The sequence below is a fragment of the Cottoperca gobio genome, chromosome 21 (genome assembly GCF_900634415.1).
Source record: "Cottoperca gobio chromosome 21, fCotGob3.1, whole genome shotgun sequence".
NCBI classification, from domain to species: Eukaryota; Metazoa; Chordata; class Actinopteri; order Perciformes; family Bovichtidae; genus Cottoperca; species Cottoperca gobio.
This window is the reverse complement of record NC_041375.1, coordinates 9,725,636-9,749,434: the sequence shown is the minus strand read 5'-3', so window position 1 is coordinate 9,749,434 and position 23,799 is coordinate 9,725,636. Positions and strand designations below refer to the sequence as shown.

The following is a 23,799-nucleotide window of genomic DNA, read 5'->3' as shown; positions in this document are numbered from 1 at the left end:
ATGACACGTTAACAAACAGAATGGATCAAGCGAAAGGTAAAGAAAAACGTTTTATTTCTCTGAAGGATCCTTAATGTTCAACGTGTAATCTGAGCATTTCAGTGGCAACAACATGCACTTAGTGGAGGTACATTGATGGTCTGAAATTTACCCCAGCCAGACATTGCAGCGCAAACTGGGCCAATTTAAAAAAAATGTGGTCCCCATTAGTCACTTAGACAAAAAAATCCAGTCCAGTCCAGTTTGAAAATAAGATGTTACCATTTAACCCTATTTATTTTCAGTATGAACACAGTAGAGAGAAATCCAAGGCACCACCTACATTGACCATTTCCATTCATTTCCCCAAATATGTTTGGATCAGTTCTGAACTTTCTAACAGGGGTATAAATCTGTGAGCTGGTGCAGTGTGTGTGGGAGGGTTTGGCATCGGGTCTAAGTTCTCAAAGTTAGTCATGACTTCTGTCTTCACTGTGCCGTGTGGGAAGATGCAACAACTCATTTAGTTTGGATCCTACAGCATTTTATGTGTTTATAGTGCTGTGGCAAGGTGTTGGTAAAATCTCAGACTGAAGGACTAAAGGAGGGAAACAGCAGGGACCCCGGGGGCTGACAGTTTCATTGAATCTAAAGGGTAATTTCTAAAATGGGTTCATTTTGTATTTAAGAGAGAAAGTCTTAGAAAAAGATAGAAAGAGTGTTAGTGAGGGTGAGAGAATTAACTGAATTTCATTGTGTTGGTTTGAAGTTGAATTAGTTGAACTGAAATATACAGTAAGAAGGTACTTATAAGACTGATAAATCACTTTACTTTGAAGGAAACCACAGGAAACACACTTGTCTTACTCTTGTGATCAAACACCCAACTCACCAACCCAATTATTTGTGTATTAAGTATGTGATTGTAGATTAATTTGTGTGAAAACAATAAAACTTTATTACTGTATATCGGTACAGCAGTTGGTGCACCTCATGTCAGTGTTGTGTTAGTGTTGTGACGTAATGGAGCTAAAGCGGAGGACAGAAGGAAGGCAGGAGGCTGGATGATGGTTGAGGCAAAGCAGGTTTTATGTATTTACTGGCTTGCATTCTCCCAAAGCACACTACAGCTTTCATGCTTATGGAATAGAGACAGTATCTTTCTTTTAGGTTTCATTGAAAACCAACAGATTCCACAAAATGACTTACACATTTTATTTTTTTTTACCATAGTTTAAAATAAGGTTTAATTTGTTTCTTGTCGAATCCAAAAACATAAATGATTCCAACACAAAACTCACAAAAGCAAAAGAATAGGTGATCTAAACTAAAAGCTAGAATAGAAACAGCATTTTCCCTCTGGCTAAAACTACAGTACAGCTACCCAAACACGAGGAGCCCAAAAACGGGGAAATACCTCGACTCAATATTAGTTCAGCAAAGCTGCACAGTTGACACAAGCTTGTGAACTATGGTGAGGGTGTGTGGCTGCAATGTCTGTATATAAATCTTGCAGTCACAAAAGGACACAATGTGAGCTCACATACAGTGTCTGGAGATCACAGAGAACGGACAGTGAGTCGTAGCTATGGAGGTGAAAACACCAGAGTAAATGACCAGACTTGTTCTTGAAGTTGACAGGAAGGCCAGAAATGTGCAAATAGCAGCTCAAAACAAAAGTTGTATGCTTATGGTTGTTTCTGAAAACTTGTTATGCCTTTGACTGGGTTCAACAAAAGCCATATTGAGTTGTCTTACCGGTCTAACTGGGTGACCAAACAGGAGGAAACATTACACACTCTTGATCTCTGGTGCCTCATGGTGATGACAGGATCAATTTTTGCGTAAACAATTTGAATCATGTCTCTGTTCTGTCTTGTGTGAGTGTTACAGGCTGATGCACGTATGTGCTTTATTCCAAAGAAGCCTCATTTGAGTGCTACAGTATACATACAGAATGTATTGTTGCTGACCAGGTGTATCCCTTCATGCCTCGTTTCAAGTGGATATTTCCAGTACTTCTCATGTCAGCCTGGTTCCAGGAACACGACAGTTACTTTACATAGCTGTTTCTGATGCCCCAAAGTGCCCAACATAAAAAAACTAATAACTAAAATAATGTTCTTGAAAAACAGTCCAATACAACAACACAAAATAGATCCTTAAAAATGACCAAGGAATCAAAATAATCACCTCTATGACACAATGTCAACAAAGGTATTAAGTAAAGTATTCGGCCTAAGGCTAATGCACTGAGTTGTGAAAATGCTGTACATCTCAAAATAGAAGCTCTTCACGGTTGTAAATCCACCAGCCAGATGTTTGACGCTAATCACAAGCGTCTGTCATAATGACTGTCATTTGCATTCTGGGAAGTCTTTACCTCAGCTGAATTAATTTATATTGCATGTGCCTCCTGTTTTTTAACCTTTCAAAAGTGACTCTAGAATTCTAATCAATGAAAAGTACTGGTTTCCATACTCATTAAGTCCTATTTGTTGCTACGAATAACATAGTTCTAAACCTCATTAATTGGAAATTCTGAATATACCCGTAGTCACGGATGAATGTAAGCAGATGATTTGTAAGTATTGGCTTAGTCTGACAGATGAACACTTTCTTGAATACCTCTCCACTTTGTGAGTTAAATTGATGCAGAAGTAGTACAAAATATGCCAGGTATGAATGGAACTATGTAGCATTGTGATGACATAATAAACTGAAGGCAAAACTGGGCAAATCAAATGTTACATCAACAAGGCCACCTGCCCACTTTAAACCTTGCAAAAGTACCACAAGAGTTCCCTTGTCAGGAAAATATCTGCAGGTGAACATAATAATACAAATAATTGTCTTGCTTTGTGCCACATTTTACAGCCAGACCTTCAGGAACATAAATGGCCTTTTAATTTGAATAATGCTCTAATGAAGATGTATCAGTTTTGATTCTATAAAGCTAATGTCATTTTTTAGCTATGATGGCAGTGTGGTGTATTTAGGGATGGCAATGGCAGTCGGTGATTGTCCACCAGTTTGGTCCAGACTAAAATATCTCAACTGCTTTTAAAGGGATTGTCATAAGATGTTGGTGCAGACATTCATGTTCCCCAGAGGATGAAGCTCTCTGACTTTAGTTATCCCTGACATCAGTAAGTCAAACGTTTAATTTATCTCATAAAGAACCTCTTCAGTTTCTTGATGGATTGGCACTAAATCAGTACTGACTTTGATGGTTCCAACAGGACAAATAATAATGCCCAACATGTTTTTGTTAAACTAATGGTTGAAACTCTGAGGTTAGGAGATTGCCATTCCTTTTCTCTGAACGTGGGCTTGTACGGATGGCATCGCCTCACTATTTTAAAAGCGACCCCACAAGCTTTCATGGGTGTGATGACTCAGTGGGTTGACTTCTAGCTAGTCTCACATTACCATATGTCAACTGCCTGTCAGAAGCCACAGTGTGGGATCAATTAAGGAGGAGTTTATGTCAAGCTGAAAAAAGGAGAGGGGGGAAAGCTATAGAAGAGGCAGGATGTTCAGTAAACTGTAGGAAGAGGGGCTTTCAAGAAATGTAGAGTGTGTGTGTGTGTGTGTGTGTGTGTGTGTGTGTGTGTGTGCCTCAGTACGTATGCTTGGACTTGGCTTGGGAATGGCAGGGGTGGACTGGTACCCGGGGAGCTGCCAGTTTGCCTCCTGGGCAGTTGCCATTGAGCAAGGCAGCCGCCCCCAGCTGTGTGTGCTGTGTATGTGTTATGTGTGACGATAAAAATGATGCTTCTATTCAATTCCTCCATTTCAGTAGGTAGTATCGATCCCAACAAATTACTTAATGTAGTTCTTAAGCCTATTTTTTTCTTTTACAATTGAGGAGTCAATTTCCTTGCCCACTATTTTCTAGAAATGTAATTCATTTAGGCATTTAAATATCATTAAAGCACAAGCAGAAATTCTTGTGGGCTGTTTGGTAAAAAATAAAAACATATTGACGTGTTCAAAAGTGCAGCAGTGGAGCCCACTGAGACATAATCTGTATGACATGATGATGGCGTAAAAGCATCAGTTATTGTATCATATTCTACTTTTCTACTTCTACCTACCCGACAGCATGTGTGGGCTTTCAAACTGCTTTGTCCATTCTGTATGTACAGCATGTGGCAGCAGACCGCCTGATTCACCACATGCTGTGCAAATATAATGGAATGAGCTTTTCAAACAGCCCTTCATTTCATTCACTTCCTTTCTAATGATGTTAATTATATTAATCCACCAATGCAGTATTTTTTCCTTTGTGTGATGTGTGGCACCTAGTGAGAACTAGTCCAATTTAGTTTTATTTCTAACAGAAACCTTTTTTTCTTTTTCTTTCTACCAGTCAAGTTATAATGTATGTTATGAAGGAGAACCACTATAGGCAACTTTAACCCTTTTCTGGAAGGCCACAGGCATCATTGCGTTTGTGGCAACATCAATTTTTGGGGGAGAAAGGAGATTGTGGAAGTCAATCATCTTAAATCCACTTTTCACCCACAACATCAATTTTGCACTGAATTATCATTAAAGGCAATAAATGCTTAAACAAATACAGAGATGTTCTGCAAATTATCTTCATCAGTAAAATGTGCCGTCTTCTGTCTTCATCCTTTCACTAGGCCATCATGTGACTACTTGCAAAGAAACATCTATTTCAGTAAAGCATATTTTCACACTTTTATTGCCCTTTCTGTGCATTTGTTTACAAAATATGAGCATAAACAAACACAATGTTTTAGTGCATGACTAAGACTGTTGAGTTGAAACGTTATTACAGAAAACAATCCATTTGGAATTGCTGTGCTGCAAAGCTTTAAACCAACATACAGTTTTCTCTCCTGCCTCTCTGAGTGGTTGGTGGATCCCTTTGCTCTGAAGTGCTATACTCTCAAGCACTTGACAAACCTCATCTGCTTGATGTCTCACTAGAAGTATCTAAAGGGTGTATGCAGAAGTCAGAGTTTTCTTTCCGTTTTATCATAACGCAGCTCGTTAGAGGATTCAAGGTTCCTTTCTTTTCGAAATGTAGGTAAAAAGTGCAGACAAGGGGCCTCGCAACAGTGAATTTAATAAGTAAGAGACAGTATATTCAGGGAAGAATACATTTCAAAAACAATCTAATGCAAATCATATATATTAGTACTTTATTATAGTAATAGTTATTATAATAATAGTTATTATTATTTTACAGTTACCCCATTTTCTTTATAAAGGTCAGTAGAAAGCTCATAATTGTTTACATGTCTCATACAGCTTTACATGTCTGTCTAGATGGAATAAATAATCAATACATAATAAAACAATCCATTAAGGTTTGGTAATCTGATATCCTAATCATAATACTGCATTTTTTTTAATATTACAATTAACTCATTGTGTTAATGTCTCACTCTCTGTGATAAAGTGTTGCTTAACTGACAAAGGAAATGCATTTTTAACTCACCAGTGGGTCTTTATAGTGTGCAAGCTAATCACTCAAGCTAACCACATTAGCTTGCAGCCTGATAACTAAAGATGACATCTAAATCAATTTCCAATGTAGATATTCAAACCATACAAAAAACGGAATATTAAGAAACATATCAAAAAACATCATACTTTTGTTTTGAAAACCAACTATGTGTGAATGTGGGTTCATCCATGAAGGTTCATGAGAGGGCAGAGTGACATGTTACATTATCTTGTCGTGGGTAGTTTTGTCCACTATCAAGCCTACGGCATGATGCTGATGCCATGACTGATTCACTAATATGCCTGCTGCTGTGGTTAAAAGGTTAACCACATATACAGTGCATCCACACATGACTGCTTTCTGACCCCACGTCTGAAAGTATAACATGAAGCCCCAGAGTACAATCACAACAATCTCCCCCTCCACACCCTCCAAACAGAGACGATTGCTTCACACTTGTAATTGAAATGATGTGTATGTCGCTCTTGAGCCCACACTTTCATCTGAAGAGACACATGCTTAACATTCAGCATATTTGACCCTCAAAGAGATTGTGCTAAATACTGACATATAAAACGACTGTATGCTGCACCTATCTGTGCAGTATTTTCATCAGTCCATGTGTATCATATGTCATATCTAAATGCTACACATACATACAAGTGTCTCTCCTCAACTCCCTCTGGCCTCATATATAACACTGTGTAGTCTGCAACTCTCTTACAAATGAGCCCACTACAGTGAGCAGGGAAGGAGGCTTATCCAGGCTTAGTCATTCGTTTTCATACATCCAGAGCTATCACACTGTATTCTCACCCTTTTCACATTTGTGTGCTGTGCTGTGCTGTGTGTGCATTCATGTGTCGTGCAGCAAGCGCACGAAGGAAGTGCCTATTAGATCGGCCCTCAGCCTCAGTGATGAATGAAAGTCCTTCTCTTCATGAAAAAGAATCACTCCCTGCAAACCCTGAATGCTGTTATTCATAGCAAAAGATACTGGAGAAAAAAAACAATAAGGATATTTTTTATAATCAAAGATCATACGAATACTTGCTTGCTTCAGCATCCCCTGCATTTCTCATGAAGTATTTTTGGTTTCTTTCTCAATTTATGGTGCCTCGCAATGCTTCCCATGGTGGTTCAGATCACCTGTCAATTGGGGTGATTTTTGTATTTTCTGTCAAAGAAGTGAGTTCTTGGAGCTGAAATATTTTTATGTGTAGATTCTGCCATGTTGGTAATCAGTGCTCTTAAACAATTTAGTATTTAAACAGGTAATCTATATCCCATTACTTCCTGTGCCCAAGATAAGCTAAAAGAGGCTATAAATAATATTTTGATATTGACAATTGGATCAGGCGACTATGTGTATTGTGAGAGGTTTCACCCGTATAATCAACCAACAGAGATTCATCATGTGACTCTTCAGTTGCCCTCACCCCTGCACAGGATGCCCATTGTAGGGCTTACTCTGGTTAACAAACTGCAGGTTGACATCTGGAAGTTGATACTACTATATAAAAAAATTGAGGAAACCAATTGCCCTGAAAAAAGTAAGAAAATATAACTATTAGTCTTAACAGGTTTGGACATTGTACACATAATAATCTGGACCCTCAGATAGACAATAAATGATACAGCATTGGCTAGGAAAAATACAGGACTTACAAGATTGTATTTTATAAGAAATGAATAGGATCCTGCTGTGTCGTTGCCTACTGTGTGTTGTTTCATTTGAAACTCGTTTCACACATTCAGAAACCCCTGATCTCCTCTTCCACTCCTCCCCCAAATGTCTTCTCTACTCCCCACGTTCTGATTTCTCTTTTATTTTTTATATTGGGCTGCTCCCGACTACATCAAAGGAATGTTAGAGCAACCTGAAAATATTTCCCTTCAAACACTGGTGGGTGAAGCCTTGTGTATCTTGCTTTTGTTTGATGGGGGCTCTGACTTCGTAACGTCTCCATAAAATGGAATGGATGTATGTGATGGGAATACTCTACTTTTCTCTGCACTACTGTCTCTCATCCTGACGTTTAGCCTGAAGGGACAGCTGCTAAAACACCTGGATGAAGCAGAGGCACAATTTGTATGCACACAAGCAGCACTTAACACACAAAAACAAACTGCATGTATTATATAATACGTTACATTTTAGCTGATGTTTTTATCCAAAGCGACTTCCATTAAGTGCATTCAACTTGAGCATGATATGTTCATAGAGTAATGCAAGGAGACACAAGCTTTACACACCTTAAACACACCCTATTTACACCTTAACACTAATCTGAAGACATTTTTAAAATTGGTCAAACCATTTGGCTGGAAAGTCTTTCTTATCATACCATCTATCTATTTAGTCTTTGTGCACATGGGAGTACTATTTCTTTCAATATATTTCATTCATTCTGTTAGGGGGGAAAAAACACTCAACCAATGTTCCCAAACACTAAATATAGTAGGATAAGAAAATAGATGCATCTCAGAAACTAGAATTTGGTATCTGAACTCATAACAAGTTGAATATCAAAGATATGTACAGATACGCAGTGTAAAATATATACTTCATATGGAAGACATTTAATAAATACAATGTTAGCGTTTTTGCTCATTTTTTCCTGACTTTGACCATTGATAAAAGTGTGATTTTTGTGATCTAGAAATTTCAAAATTATACTATTAGATACTTGTCTAAAGTATGTCCGTACCAGATTTCAAGACTTTAGACAAAGTGGCATGATTCCTTTACTAAAAGCAGTCTTTGGGCACAAATGGGTTAAACACACTTTAGTTCTGCACTCTTTATCTGCACTCTTTACATTGCTAGCTGGATTCCAGAGTGCCATTTATGTTTACATGTTTTTCATTTCTAATGCATTTAAAACAGTGTCCACCTACATGTTTTAACTGACCAATTTCTTATTCCAAAATGATGACCACCATCTACTAAAACACAAGTAACATTGAAGCAGTTTAGCCATTTAGCACTGAAGAATGTTGACATGACTGAAACACATTAATTTCATTACACTTGAATGAGATACTGTCATGACCATGTTTGTTACTCGTAAACTGAGTTATAAAACAAACAAACATTAAAACACAGGAAACTGTTGTTCTTTAGATTTGCTTGTTCAAATCCATACTACAGTGACAGTGGATCATTATTTTGGAATAGGAATTAGAAATGAAAACATGTGAACATAAATGGCATCCTTGACTCTATGAAACTAAGGTGAGTCTAACACCACCGACTGCCGGTATAGCCAGATGTGCAGAGTGTTATAGAGCATCTTTGCTTCGTCCAACAGTTTTCTACTCTGATGAATCAGGGTTGATTTGCCCTGTGGATTTACATACAGTATTGTCATGGCAACACTGAAACACTCCCAATTTGAATTTTAAAGATAGGTCACATGTAGGTTGTGTTCCTATAGACTCATCTTATCAAGGTTTTGTTTTCAATAATATAGTAAGTTTTAAAATGAATAGAAATATTCTGTTTTTTAAATAATATTGCTTTTACAAACATCTTTAATACTTTTAAACTAAGATTAGATTGAGATTATTTACTGTGAATAGTCAATAAAGATATGTGATCATGGACCAAGGAACAAAAAGTGAGAAGGACACTGCATCTAAGAAGGCCAGAGTGCAATATTATAAAGTCTTGTTTTCTTGTGACCACTCAATCATTAATTGCTACTTCAACATTTAGTTTTTTTGTGGTCAGGGTGCTGACATGGTTATCATCTGTAAGCCTAAATAGGAAATATCGGCCATACATATCATTGCTCATATTGGACAGCTTTCTACAGCTTCAAACTAATATCACTGTTTTGGTTTAGAATAACCCATTTTTAGTGTTGTCAAAAATATCCATTTCTGATACATATCAGTCATGGCAATTTGATACGAGTGATTTGCACTATTGATTCAGTCTGTATCACGTGTGTTTTCCTGCTCTGTCGTTCTTTTGAAACCTACTGTAGATCAATCATGGAGATAAACCTGTCCCTTTAAGGGCGCGCTGCGTTGTGGCACTTTGGATACGGATAGGCTAGCGTCAATCCTCGTGGATCTCAAGAGAGGGAAATTATCATCGGTTCAATTACAATCCGGTCCCTACACCCTCTCCCACTCCCACTCCGTTTGCGCGTTCGCGTGGAAGGGCCGCCATATTAAGTGTTGTTCCAAACAAATTATCTGGGAGTGAAAGTGGGTAGGGAGACGGTGTAGTGGCCGGATTGGAATTTGTGCCTAAATTGAGCCTATATTATGGTACCGCGCTGGGACACTCGCGCACGCATCCGCAAACGTCCTTACTGGCGCGTGGCATGCTTAGATTTTGTGCACCCGCCTGAAGACTGTTGAGGGAGATCAACTCATAAAGAAGTGCATAACAAATCTACAGGCCGTTGTTTTAGCGTTTTGTGCAACCGAGGGAAAACAAGTGATTTTGTTAATGGACAACTTCTTCACTACATAAATGGACTGTATAGTAAAGTTATCTAAATGTTTATTAACAGCCGAGAGCTAATTTATGTCAAGTTAGCTTAAAAAGAAGAGGTGTCCCAAATGTACACGTAGCTAAAGGACTAAGGAGCTGCAGGTCATTTTAAAGGTTAGTGACCGCTACTATTTTAACTTCACTAAAAGATTAAACAATATGCCCTGGTAAGCATGCTTTTAAATATGTAATGGTTTTCAGTCAACACGGTAGCTATTTTTCCATTTCTGGAAGCCAACCTGAAACAAATTTACCATTAAACGTCAACGTAAGCACTTTTAAGAGTTGAACACACCTGCTGTTAATTTTTAAAAGTACGTTTTGAATATTTTGTCCTTTGTCCCTCTGTCTACCTCACTGCAATTGAAAATTGTATATTTTATTGATAAAGGACCAGTAGTGTGGCTCCATGCTTGTTGTATTATCAACACCGTTTAAGTTATATTCAAATTTAAAATGATGTTACTATTTTTACAAGGGAAATGTACAACTAAGCCTGTGGCCAATATAGGCTACAGTACATTTCTCTACATTACCATTTGCTTATCTCTGCTGTCCACATACATGCATACTACTCTCACTATGCATTATTCACCATTTGTGAGTATTCTTGCTTTAAACTGCACACCACATTTGTTCATCCATTCCTCCATTTATTCTTGCTCCATGTTCAAAATGCTTCCCTTTTGATTTAGTTGTGTAAATAAATGTATCCAAGCACCATCAAGGTCAGGCTGTAGAGCAGGGGTAGCCAACAGCGGTGCCCGCAGGTCACCATGAAGCTCCGTCTAAAATGTATATTTAATTGTTTTGCTGTTTTTTTTTTAAATCAATAACACTTGAATTATTTTAAAATGACAATATTGAATATAGAATAAAAAAAAATGTTTTATCTATACTCTGTACCCTGTTAGAGTTCAATTCCACGCACAAGCTAAATCTCCATTTCGCTGAGACAAGCTAGCGGGAGCAGCTACGATGGGGCGCGAGGTGTGTTTTTACGCTAAACATGGCAGAAAAGCGAAAGAAACAAACTATTTTCACAATGATTGGGAGGAAGAATTATTTTTTACAACAGTGAAAGAATAGTGTGTATGTCTCATTTGCGGGGCGACGGCAAAGCGGCACATTGTGGAGACACTTCGATACGTGTTACAGAAGCTACCATGCTAACTCACTAACTAACTACCCAGCTGCGATGTGATCTCCACTCTCTCCGATGTTACAAAGTTAGTGGTTTGTACAAACAGGATATCATTTGAAGATGTGACAGTTAATGATTTCCTAAATGTTTTTACAGAAGTGATACTTTGTACTAGAATATAACTGGTGTGATTTTGAACAAAATGCTACAAATGTGCTCATTCATACAAAACGGTCTAAATATATTTATAATAATAATAATAAGCTTTATTTGTATAGCACCTTTCCTACAAGAATTGCAGCCCAAAGTGCTTCACAGCAAAAACATAACAATTAGTACAAGGACAGAATGAGAGCATTTACAGTACAATAATCACAGTGTTGATGTAAATGAGTCTGAAGTACCATTATAAAAATAGCAGAATTAAAATAGTCTAAAATAGCAGATACAAATAGCAGAATTAAAATAGTATGAAATAACATTGGCACACCATTCTTGTAAATGTTTTAAACTATCAGGGCCATATTTTGAAAGTATGAGATCAACAATGGGCCCCTGTGGCCCTTCAACTGGTTTACTCCCTTTGCTACCCATTATTTACGTTCAAACTCTTTATTGACCTTTTAACGTATAAAACACAGATGTCTCCGTGAGTCCAGATCCATAATAAAAAAAGAAAAGAAAAGAAAAGAATGTACTGTCTACTTTGCGCATTCACATTCTCTCCTTCGCTCTGTTTTGCGAAGGGTGGGGCTTCGCGCACACACACACACACACACACACACACACACACACACACACACACACACAGCGGAGAGAACTAAATAGAACTCGTGCCACGCACCCACACATAGTTTGGTTAGTTAAAGGAAAGTGATGAAATTTAACTCTGGGTTTGGTCAATTGTGTGATTGTGAAGGTGTGTGTTTTCAGTCGTACATTCTGTTGTGAAACATGAATTTATGTACCCATACTGTTCAGTAATGATGATTATGTTTAGAAATTGCTGTTACTATCACCGAAAACATACATTCTTAACCATTATGTTTTTTTTCTCCCCGCCAACACTGCTCCCAGAGAGCAAATCAACAAGATTACAGCCAAGTTATGATTTGGCTTTTTCTGAAGTTACTTAAAAAATATTGTTAATTAGCTTCAGGTAATATATGAAGCTTCGTTAACATATTGTACATTAGTCTTTGCTAAGGAAGCATTAAGAAAGATACAATATCCCAAACGGTTTTGTTAGCCTCAGAGCTTAGCACATTTTGACAGAACTTGTAAGTAATCTTTCAGCAATATCACACAAAATACACACCATGTAGAGAACTGATATTCAATACCATATGGTAACAGTAAATTTGGACGATACCATGATCTTTAATAAACTGTACAACACTATCTATAATATTTAAATATTTTTAAAACCTTTTTATCAGGTATATAGAATTATTGTACTTGCATAAAGATATCTTTGAGATTGTAATGTCATTTTTACTGTGTCTCTCTGTTTGGAGATATAGCTGCTCAATGCACAATTTGCTGGCAGTGGTAGACATGGGTGCCGATCGCTATTTATAGAACTAGGGGTCTAGACCAGCTCTGCAGCTTAACGCTGTTTGGAGATAAATGATGGCGGGTGGCATCAGGTGGTGTTAGTCTTTGGGGGATGGGGATGTCTGTGTGGGGTTATCTGATTAAACACCAGGTTTGTGTTCATAAAGGTTGTGTATATGTGAAGGGAAAAAAGCGGCACAACAGAGGTAGAGAAAGGGGGAGAAGGTAGATGGAGAGCAGAGTTGATGTAAGGCAGCCTCCGGCAGCCATAACGCAAATCCTTAGCAGCAGGTCAACTGTTGCTGCACGGCTGACAGCGTTTCTAAATGTACATCTTCGCTGCTTCAATAGCAGTGTTTCCCCTACCATTGTCTTGGAGGGGCGCTTTTTATATTCACATTGGACAGGTGCTGTTCTATTAAATAAAGTAAACGCTTATGTTATTTATGTGCACGTTTCAGTGTTTACAGCGTTGCTTTGCACATTCACTCCTCTGCTGTTTTGCGAAGGGCGGGGATTCCACACACACAGTCAGAGATGGTGCGGAGGAAACCCCCCCCCCCCCCAGTCGCACGGACCACAACGCCCCCCCAAAGAAGTAAACCTAGGGAAAACACTGAACAGAATTTATTAACATTTAGTTACTCCTTTGTGTTTTTTTTCTTTGTGGATTTTTACACGCACACAAATTATTTTGACTGATATTGCGATATAATACACTGAATTACATTGAATTAAAAATGATCTTGGTGTGATTAGTTTTTTTGTGAGGATCTGTACAAAACGAAGATTCTTTCTTAAGTCTGCAGAATATGATTTTTAGGTCGGGACATCCCGTACTTATACATCATACTACAAACACGAACTAAAAGAGGGATAAAAATAGCTTTCTATCTTTGGCCTTAAAATATATATGAGCAGCTCTGCAATTCACCAGAGTAAATGTGTTTTTCTTCTGCTTCCTGGCTCTCTTATGTATATGTTGGGGGTGGATCTCCTGTATCCCAGCAACAGTGTACCAGAGTTGGGCTAGAGTACTTGAAGGGGACTGGTGGCAAGACCTGGAGGATGATTGTGTGACTGTGCGTCTGGCCATGTTAGATAGATTACATATGAGTGATGATGTGTATGAATGTGTATGAGCGACCCACTTTTTTCTCCTTTAGGAATAATTGGCTGATGTGTTTGGCTTGTTTAATAAAAATCTTCTGACCAGAGTCAGTCAGATAAGTATTTTTGAGTGTCAGTTTGGAACCTCATTGCTCATCTGCAGCTCTCTTTACTGCTAAATGCGAAGACATTTATTGCCTGATAACTAGGCTCTACAGTTCACCTTCTTTGTCCTCTTCAATAAATGGGGTTGATGGGGAAGGCAAGTGATTCTTAACAATAGGGTGAAGGCTTGTGCTAGTACTACCTACTTTTGAATCTGGAGTCCGGCGAACCCGATCTGGAGACCGGACCGGAGTCACTGGGGTCTCGAGAGTCGGGGGGAACACAGGAACTTGGGTCTCGAGAGTCATGTGGAACACGGGAACTTGGGTCTCGAGAGGCAGCAGGGGGACAGCTGGGGTCTGCAGAGGTCCGGCAGCAGCGGGATCGGGGATCTGACACGACACGGCAACAGGAACAGGGGTCTATCGCGGCCCGGCAGCAGGAACCGAGTTTAAAGTCTTGGAGCCACTCAGGCAAGACTCCTTACCCCGGGTTTAGCAGCCACTTCCCTGTTTGCCATTCTTAAGGCAGCCTGTTGGACCTTCCAACAAGGAGTTCTCCTCCACTCCACGAAAATACACAACAGCGTGTACAAGAGATCATAAAGATCTTCCTCCAAGCCATCTGCTGGGTCCATACTTGGCCGGTTCGTCCTGTCACAGTATGGTACAGGAGAGTCCCCAATTGCAGGATGCCAGACGAGGTTTTAACAAAAAGAGAGCTTTATTTTACAAAGCTAACAAAATACAAAAAGTAAAACCGAACAGAACCAACCAGAGGAAGACACGAGGTAGACACGAGGAAGCACACCATGTAACATAAAAGATGAACCGACAAGGAACAATGAGACAGACAGGGATATATACACACAGAAACTAATGAAGGGAACGAGACACAGCTGGAGGAGAAAGGCAAAGATACAAGAGCAGGGTGAATGTACACAGGAGGATCAAATCAACAATCACAAGGTGAGGGAAAACACACAGACAGGAAGTACATGTACTAGACATGACACAAGGGGAGTGAACTTTACAAAATAAAACAGGAAACACAAAGCCAGAATCGTGACAATGTAGTTTCTAAACAGAATTCACAGTCAATATGATGAAACATTGCAAATGTATTAATCATATTGAGGCCAGGCTTTTCAAATCTGACTGTTCATTCTAGATGTGCTAAATCAAAAAGTCCATGGACTGTATCATCTGTTTTTATCACTTACATAAATGTTATCTATATTATTGTTTACTACCCTATTTGTATGCAAGGCACTCCTTGGCATAAATGTAGCAGTGGTACCACGTTGTGTAGGTATTAATCGTGTCACAGATATATGTGCATTTGAAAGTTGGGCACTCCTAATTTAACACACACACACAGACACACACACACGCATAAATGGTATAGATATAATGGTATACCTTCCTAATGCTCATACATATACAGTATGTGTAAATAATAATAAACACATAGCCTATGTAGACTCACACACAGAAGCTTTTGTTTGCTGTATATAAATGGGAAATATGTGCAAAGCATGCACACACTTAGCACATGCGCAAACATCGGCACAGACTCGCACTCTGTGTTGTTTCTCCTTTCCCTGTCGAGTGATCACCACTGAGTGATTTCATTCTGTGTTTTATAACCATTTACTACATCCACAGACAATCATGGTATCTTTCCAAATTCATCCTCTACAGTATTAATGAGAGCACAAAACCCCTGCTACAACAATTCATCCAGCCAAACAAAGGTGTTTGTGATGGTGATTAGTTGGGGGAGTCTGGCAACAATGGGTGTTATGTTATGAACAAACAAGCCACTGATGACTTCATGTTAGGTTCAGAACTGGAGGTTTATTATTGACCAATTTCTTTTAAGATTTTTACAGATTAAATATTGTATAGTTTCAAAAATGTGTTCATGATGGTTATTTGCCTTCTCTGAGAACTAATGGGCATTTTCTTTTCAATACACAGGTATTACAACTAATGTCGAACATATTTATTATTTCTATGAAAGGCCCTGAACACCCACACAGGTGTTGTCAGTTATGGTTGATACAAGCTCTGCTCAAGTCAAAGGTGAGCTGCGCTTTACTGGGACATGAGGTCACCAGACTGGTTGTTTCACTTGAATTGAAATTTCAGGCATTTATCAAATATCGTCAACATGGTATTATTTGCAAAAATCTTAATTTTAGGAATGCAAAAAGACAAGTACACAGGAGAAATGTTTATAATTGTTGTTAGAATGCGTTGTAAAAGCAGGGCCTCTTAGATTGACAGTGATGCTGATATAGGTAGTCTTCAACTATAATCTAATAACGTTTCTTATCTTATCTGTGGCATTGTTACAGTGCTTAAAGCAGTCATTTCTCATATCACAGTTTGCTGGTAAAAGTAATATTCTTCTTGTAACGTTTCCATTCAACACTGGTGATGTCCTCGTCTCTACTTCTCTCCAGAGCAGATATCTGTAAGTGAGGCACTGCTGGGAAATTTAACATGACTAATGGCAGACAGCTGCAGTGCATGCAGTGCATTTCAGAGTGGGAGTGTGAGAGACAGTGTCGTTTTGCTTAGTCAGGTCTTGTTCACTCTCAATTCAATCCAGATGCAACATTAACAGAAGCTGAGGTTTCTTTGCTAATTACACGGTGTGATGTTCCATGTTTTATCAATAGAAGAATGTTGACCTTGTTATAGTTATTAGGTTTTTAAGTTTTTTAATTTCAATAAGCTTTCAGTTAATTGAAATGCAGATGCATCTTTAATGTTTTCTGTCTTTCCATATTTACTCATAAATGTTAAAACAATGCAAATACAAGTAATAGTAGGATTAGGTGTTTACAACAACATGCATGGATGTATTTGTTGTTCAGAATTGTTGCTGTCACCCCAGCAATTAAACATAAAAATGTCACAGGAAATTGTTTCCTTTCATTCTTAAAAGCCATTGTTTTTTGGCGACCTCAGTTAATAAACAGCGGCTATCATACAAATATTTGTTGTCATTTACAAAAATTGGACAAAATGTTTAAGTATAATTAAAAGATTCATTGATATCATTAGTTATCTTTAACTATTTATTCAGAAAACATTTGCATTTCAGATGATTTTGTCCTTTTTTCCCCAACAGAATTAAAGCTCACAGTTTTAGAAAAATGGAAATGTAACTTTTCAAAATGACAAAGATTCAACTGGATTCATATAATTTCATTACCTACTATTATCCAGTTTTTCTATTTTAATTAAAATCTTGTTCTTTGTTTTTCTTGCAGACGGTGCGTCATGGTTTCCCATACCAGCCCACTGCTTTGGCCTTTGACCCTGTGCAGAAGATCCTGGCCATTGGCTCCAGGACAGGCGGCTGTACGGATGTATCCTTTAACCCTCATCTGCTCACATCCTACCATACTCTTGTCTGGAGACACACTAGGAAACATACATTCATGTACATACATGAATACAAATGTATGTATGTACAGTAAATGCATTACCTAGCCTTTACCACTGTTTACTGTACATGGCAAAATAAAACATAACTAAACCTAATCTATCACAGTAAACATTAAATGAGTGCTTGCACTATCTTGCACTATTTGTTTTGACAATGTAAGAAGGTTTCAAGTTAAAAATATGTATTTCTGTTAGGCAGGAAAGTAGTTAATCTGAAGTAGTTATTATAATAGAAAGCATAATTAATTAATTAAGGCATATTTAAAAACAAAAATGCACTTGCAATTCAGAATACACAAATTAAATTAAATAATTTACTATATATAACTGATTGGCCACCTATACTAGTATCAGGAGAAAATAAACATTGTTTACAGAAATAGTCTATCTACTCTGACATAAACCTGTCGCACTGCTCTAGTGTGTCTCCAGGCCTTCCTTCCTCCACCCCTTACCCTTATCTTTTAATTCTCATCCCTCTTAAAGCCTTGTCATTTCATGTTGCTTGGCTGTCATGTCGCAGGCTCAAAGTTGTCCATCCAACAGCCTGTCCCCTGGGTTACCAGGTCACAGGGATGGTAGAGGACCTGTAAATGCAACCCAGGTAGGAGATTACACCCTCATAAATAACCAGGGTTCCCAGTATGCCTTTAGGGAAGCAAGGAATTATTGATGCTGCAGCATCTGCACTGCTGGTCCTGCTGGGTTATTAGATGAACAGAGAGTGATTTATCTGCAGAAAGAAACAAACAAAAAAAGTGATGGTACCAAAAGAAGATGTGACATTGTTTGAATGTTTGAAAGAGAGAGAAATAAATGGAAAGTAGGAGGCTGTCTCCAAAGAATGACTGACTGCAAAGCAAGACTGCATTTTGAGCTGGATGGAAGCCCTTGAGTGACTTAGCACATGTATTGACATGCTGCACACACCTTCATCTGCTCCCATGTGGCCTTTGCTCTCTCTCTTTTCTTAGATATATCTCTTAGATCTATATATATATCTATCTTATATATCTATCATTTATTTTTTTACGCTTATTTTTATCATATATATGTCTTTATTTAGCTATCTATATTTTTGCTCTATTTTTATTTATATATATCTCTTTCTTTATTTATCTATATATATTTTTTGCAATCTTTAGCTATTTGATATATTTTTATCATCTACATTTAATTATATTCTTTAGATACTCTAATTTCGCTATATATATCTTTTACGATATCTCTATTTCAATATTATTTAGATTTTATATATTTCTCTTTATTTATTTATTTTGATACTATCTCTCTATAAAATCTATTTTGATTACATTTATTTATATCTCTTTATTTAGCTCTTTCTCTCTCGCTCTCTTTCGCCTCTTTTTCTCGATTCTTCTCTTTCTTTATCGCTCTGTCTTCTCTCGCTCTCTGTCTTCTCTCTTTCTCTCTTTCTCTTTCCCTCTTTCTCTTCTCTCTCTCTTCTCTCTCTCTCTCTCTCTCTCTCTCTCTCTCTCTCTCTCTCTCTCTCTCTCTCTCTCATAGCATGATCTCACATAATTTTGCTGTTTCTTATTCTGCCTCGCCCTCCATCGCCTTCTGTCTAGAGGACCTTTTTCGCCCCCTTATTTCTACTTATTTATTCAATTCACCCTTCCTCTGTCCTTCACAGCCTGTCTGAATGTTCTTCCTTTTCTTCCCAGGGCTTTGAAAGTCCTCCTGTCATGGTCTCTCTTTGTTTTTTTTTCCTCTGCTGCTTTTCTAATGCATGTTCCTTCCTTTGTAGCTGTAGTAGTACGGTGTACAGTGGTAGTCATTGCAGGAATTTCTCATGCTCTATTTCTACTTCATAAATGGTACATGGTCCTGCCTTTTTTGCCTTTTGCTTTTATTCAGCATCAATGCTATGTTAATGTTGCACACACAACCAACCAAGGATATTTCACAAATATTTACCAGATTCAAATTTTTCACACACCAGTCACTCCAGGGTGGAGCAGCGTGTAAAAACAAAGCAATTTCAAGCTAGCTCTCTTTCTCTTCCCTTTGTCTGCTGTGACTGACCTGATACCGTAGAAGCTGCCTTCAAATCTAATCAAATCAAATGTATTTGTATAGCTCAATATCACAAATTATACATTTGTCTCAGTGTGCTTTACAGACTGTACAGGTTACGACACCCTCTGTCCTTAGACCCTCGCATCGCACAAGGAAAAACTTCCTAAAAGAAACCTCATAATTAAAGGGGGAAAAATGGAAGACACCTCAGGGAGAGCAACTGAGGAGGGATCCCTCTCCCAGGACGGACAGACGTGCAATAGATGTTGTGTGTACAGCAAATACAACATTTGACAGAAATGATGTGTTGAAAAGGAGAAAGTTTGGATGAATCCAGGAAAATGTCAAAAAGGCTTCCCGGTGTCCAGCAGGACCAGGGCAGCAGGCGCAGCCACGATTCCTGATCCTGACGTAAACTTTATCAGTGGCAACCTGCCACATGAAAGACACAGAAACTCTGGGGATGATACCCCGGATGATGAGTTAGTAACATACATTTACATAAATGCATACAGATAGAGAGGGAGAAGAAGAGAGGGAGGGGAGGAGAGAGGAGAGAGTAGGGAGGTGTCCCCCGGCAGTCTAAGCCTATAGCAGCATAACTAGGGGCTGATCCAAGGCAAACCTGAGCCAGCCCTAACTATAAGCTTTATCAAAAAGGAAAACCTTTAGCCTGCTCTTAAATGTGGAGAGTGTGTCTGCCTCCCGAACACAAACTGGAAGCTGGTTCCACTGGAGAGGAGCTTGATGGCTGAACGCTCTGGCTCCCATTGTACTCTTAGAGACTCTAGGTACTACAAGTAACCCTGCAGTCTGTTTAAGATATGCTGGAGCCTGACCATTAATTGCTTTGTAAATCAGAATTATATTCTGTATTTTACCAGGAGCCAGTGCAGTGCAGCTAATACAGGAGCAATATGATCATGTTTCCTAGTTCTTGTCAATACACGTGCCGCTGCATTTTGGATCAACTGAAGAGTCTTAAGCGACCTTTTGGGACAACCTGATAACAATGAGTTGCAGTAATCCCGCCTTGAAGTAACAAATGCATGGACTAGTTTTTCTGCATCATTTTGAGACAGGATGTGTCTTATTTTTGCAATGTTACGTAGATGAAAGAAGGCAGTCCTTGAGATTTGTTTTATGTGGGAGTTAAAACACAGATCCTGATCAAAGATGACGCCAAGATTCCTTACAGTGGTGTTGGAGGCCAAATTAATCCATCCAGAGCTTCTATGTCATTAGATAATGCGTTTCGGAGGCGTTTAGGGCCAAGTATAATAACTTCAGTTTTGTTTGTGTCTAACATCAAAAAGTTGCTAAGTAAACATCCAAGTTGTTTATGTCCTTAAGCCATGCTTGAAGTTTAGCCAATTGATTGGTTTCGCCTGGTTTAATTGATAGATATAATTGGGTATCATCCGCATAACAATGAAAGTTTATAGAGTGGTTTCTTATAATATTGCCCAAAGGAAGCATATATAAGGTGAATAGAATAGGTCCAAGTACAGAACCCTGCGGAACTCCAAGACTGACTTTGGCTGTCGTGGAGGATTTATCGTTAACACATACAAATTGAGATCGCTCAGATAAATAGGACTTGAACCAGCTTAGTGCGGTTCCTTTTATGCCAACACAATGTTCCAGTCTCTGTAGTAGAATGTCATGATCAACAGTGTCGAAAGCAGCACTGAGGTCTAACAAGACAAGAACAGAGACAAGTCCTTTGTCTGATGCCAATAGAAGGTCATTGGTCACTTTCACCAGTGCCGTCTCTGTGCTATGATGAACTCCAGATTGAAAAACCTCAAATAAACTATTATTATGTAAAAAATCACGTAACTGTTTTGCAACTGCTTTCTCAAAGATCTTAGCGAGAAAGGGTAGGTTAGATATCAGTCTATAGATGGCTAAAACCTCTGGATTAAGACTATGCTTTTTAAGAAGTGGTTTTATTACAGCTACTTTAAAGGATTGTGGTACGTAGCCAGATAATAGAGACAGGTTGATCATATTTAATAACGAGGTGTTAATTAAGGGTAAAACTTCTTTAAACAGTTTAGTTGGAATCGGGTCTAAAAGACAGGTTGATGGCTTAGACGACGAGATTGTTGAAGTTAGTTGGTTATGGTTGATTGGAGTAAAACAGTCTAGATATATTTCAGGAGTTACTAATGTTTTTGAAATTCCAACAGTTGAAGTTAAGTCATTACCAATTGAAGGCAGGAGGAGATTAATTTTGTCTCTAATAATTATAATTTTATCGTTAAAGAAGCTCATGAAGTCGTCACTACTGAGAGATATAGGAATAGAAGGCTCTGTAGAGCTGTGGCTCTCTGTCAGCCTGAAAAGTGCTGAAAAGAAACCTGGGGGGCCTTCAACTGTAGTAACATTAGTTGTGGTAGGTAAACATTAAGATGACGCTATTGATTGACTGTGTGGGACTGCGGTTATGTGGGCTCTCTGTGGTAGGTGCCTTTTTCCAGTATGTGGTGTGTAGGCATGCATGTCTCCCTGAGTGTCTGCATGCATGAACGCCATGTGTGTTTGTGTGCGTCCTATATAGGCAGAAGGATGATCAGTGTTTATTTTTTTGTTTTATTTATGAGACATAACATGGTAGCGTTCATCATTTACTTCGATCATAATGTTCTATTCCCTTATAAATTATAATAGGTGCCTAACAAAGACACAATATTTATTACAGATTTATGACTACATAAAGACTAGACACACAGTGCTTAGCTGACAAAAATACATCTTCAGTTTCAGATGATGTACATCACTTCTGTGTGGCATATTCAGTTGACCTGCATCTCCCCCTAAAAAATAAAAAAAGTGGGTCTCTAAGGGTTAATAACCTGAATACTAGCTCTAGTTTAGGTACTGGAGAGATTTATCTAGTGAAGAGATTTATCTAGTGAAGTGAGCTAGATACAGCTACTCTGTCCTATCAGAGCCATGTCTACACAATGTAGGCTGTCTGCTTTCCAAGCAAACATCTGGAGTGTTCCTTTTCACCTCTTTCATGATAGAATTAACCAGTCAATTTCATGTTCAATCAACAAGGCTCAGTGTTTTGTCTGAAGTAAGATTTTAGTGCTCAAAGGACATTACAAGGCATAAGCTCATTATGAACACACTGAGTACATTATACGTTTAAGAAAAGCTCATGCTATAAAAACTAAATGGCGTGGCAGGTTTATGAGCTTTACAATTCCAAATAACATTGAACCAGGGTCCTTGTCCAGGTTTAGATCTTTACCAAAGTTTTGCAAACATAATATTGTGTTTACATGTTTTGGAGATTGAATCCACAAACATTAATCCGGCAAGTAAACAATCTGTAGAACAATAGACCAAAAGATTAAGAAAAGAAATGTATGAAGTGGATCTGTAATTACATAAAGTGACTATTGTATTGGCCACAGGTGCTTTAGCACATTATGTACATTCAGCAGATTGAGGAGTTGCTAAAAGCACGGCTGATTTCAGGGGTGGACACAAATGGGCAGTAAAGCGAGAAGGAAGGAAGCAGGTAGAGAAATATATAGAATTATAGGAAGAGAGAATAGGATAAAGGAGATAAAACTTGTATTAGCTTTCTGTTGTCTGAAAGAGAGAGAATATGGTTTGTATGAGAAGTTCCATGATCATTGGACCTCTTTGGTTAGAAAAGCAAATAGACATCAGCCTAATTTGTCACCAAATACATTTGGATTGAACACAGAACAATGATGTCCATGGTTGTCATATTTCATTTTAGAATCAAACTTATTAGAGAACATCTGAAAATGTATATCTTACAGCAAAGCCACCACGATGGGAACTGTGATTCTCTCACGTGTTTGCTCTGGTTTGTACTCTTCTGGTACAATAACCATGTGTGGTAAACTACAGTTGTATTCTGTGTGATGTGCATTTCCTGAATTGCAAATCAATCATGATTTTGCAATGGGTGGAACCCTCCATTGTGATCAAGAAACACAAAAGATACAAGAGCATAGTGACTGACTGTTTCTACAATCAGTAGTTTAGTGATTCGTTTTGGACAATATTGTTAATGCCTGCAGTGTGTCAAAATGTCATATATTTAATAAGAACGGCTAAGACGATCACAGTAGGACTGGTCCTGCCCTGGTGAATGGTGCATAGTGACGATGTCATCGGGGTTGGCGCAGTGGGTTGGCAATGAGGCTCTCTGCAGTGGGCTCCTAGGACACTCCTCCCCCTGCCTGGGGCGAGATTACCAAAATATGCTGAGATTTGGTTTATTGAGAGCAAATAGAACAGAGAAAGAGCATGTCAAGTGTATGTGTGAGTGTGTGTGTGTGTGTGTGTGTGTGTGTGTGTTTCTTTCTGTGCCTAAACTCCTGTGTGTGCTTGCTGAGTGTGCATTCAT

At 38.4% G+C, this 23,799-nt stretch overlaps 1 protein-coding gene across 9 annotated transcripts in view; it reads left to right on the top strand.

Moving 5' to 3' along the window:
• Nucleotides 1-23,799, top strand: part of stxbp5l (syntaxin binding protein 5L) — a 130,738-nt gene that overhangs the window by 2,410 nt on the left and 104,529 nt on the right. For all 9 annotated transcript variants that reach the window (XM_029458617.1, XM_029458614.1, XM_029458612.1 and 6 more), the window contains exon 2: nt 17,180-17,278. In XM_029458617.1, coding sequence (XP_029314477.1) covers nt 17,190-17,278 — 89 coding nt within the window. In that variant the 5' untranslated portion in view covers nt 17,180-17,189. The remainder of the gene's footprint in view (nt 1-17,179; nt 17,279-23,799) is intronic.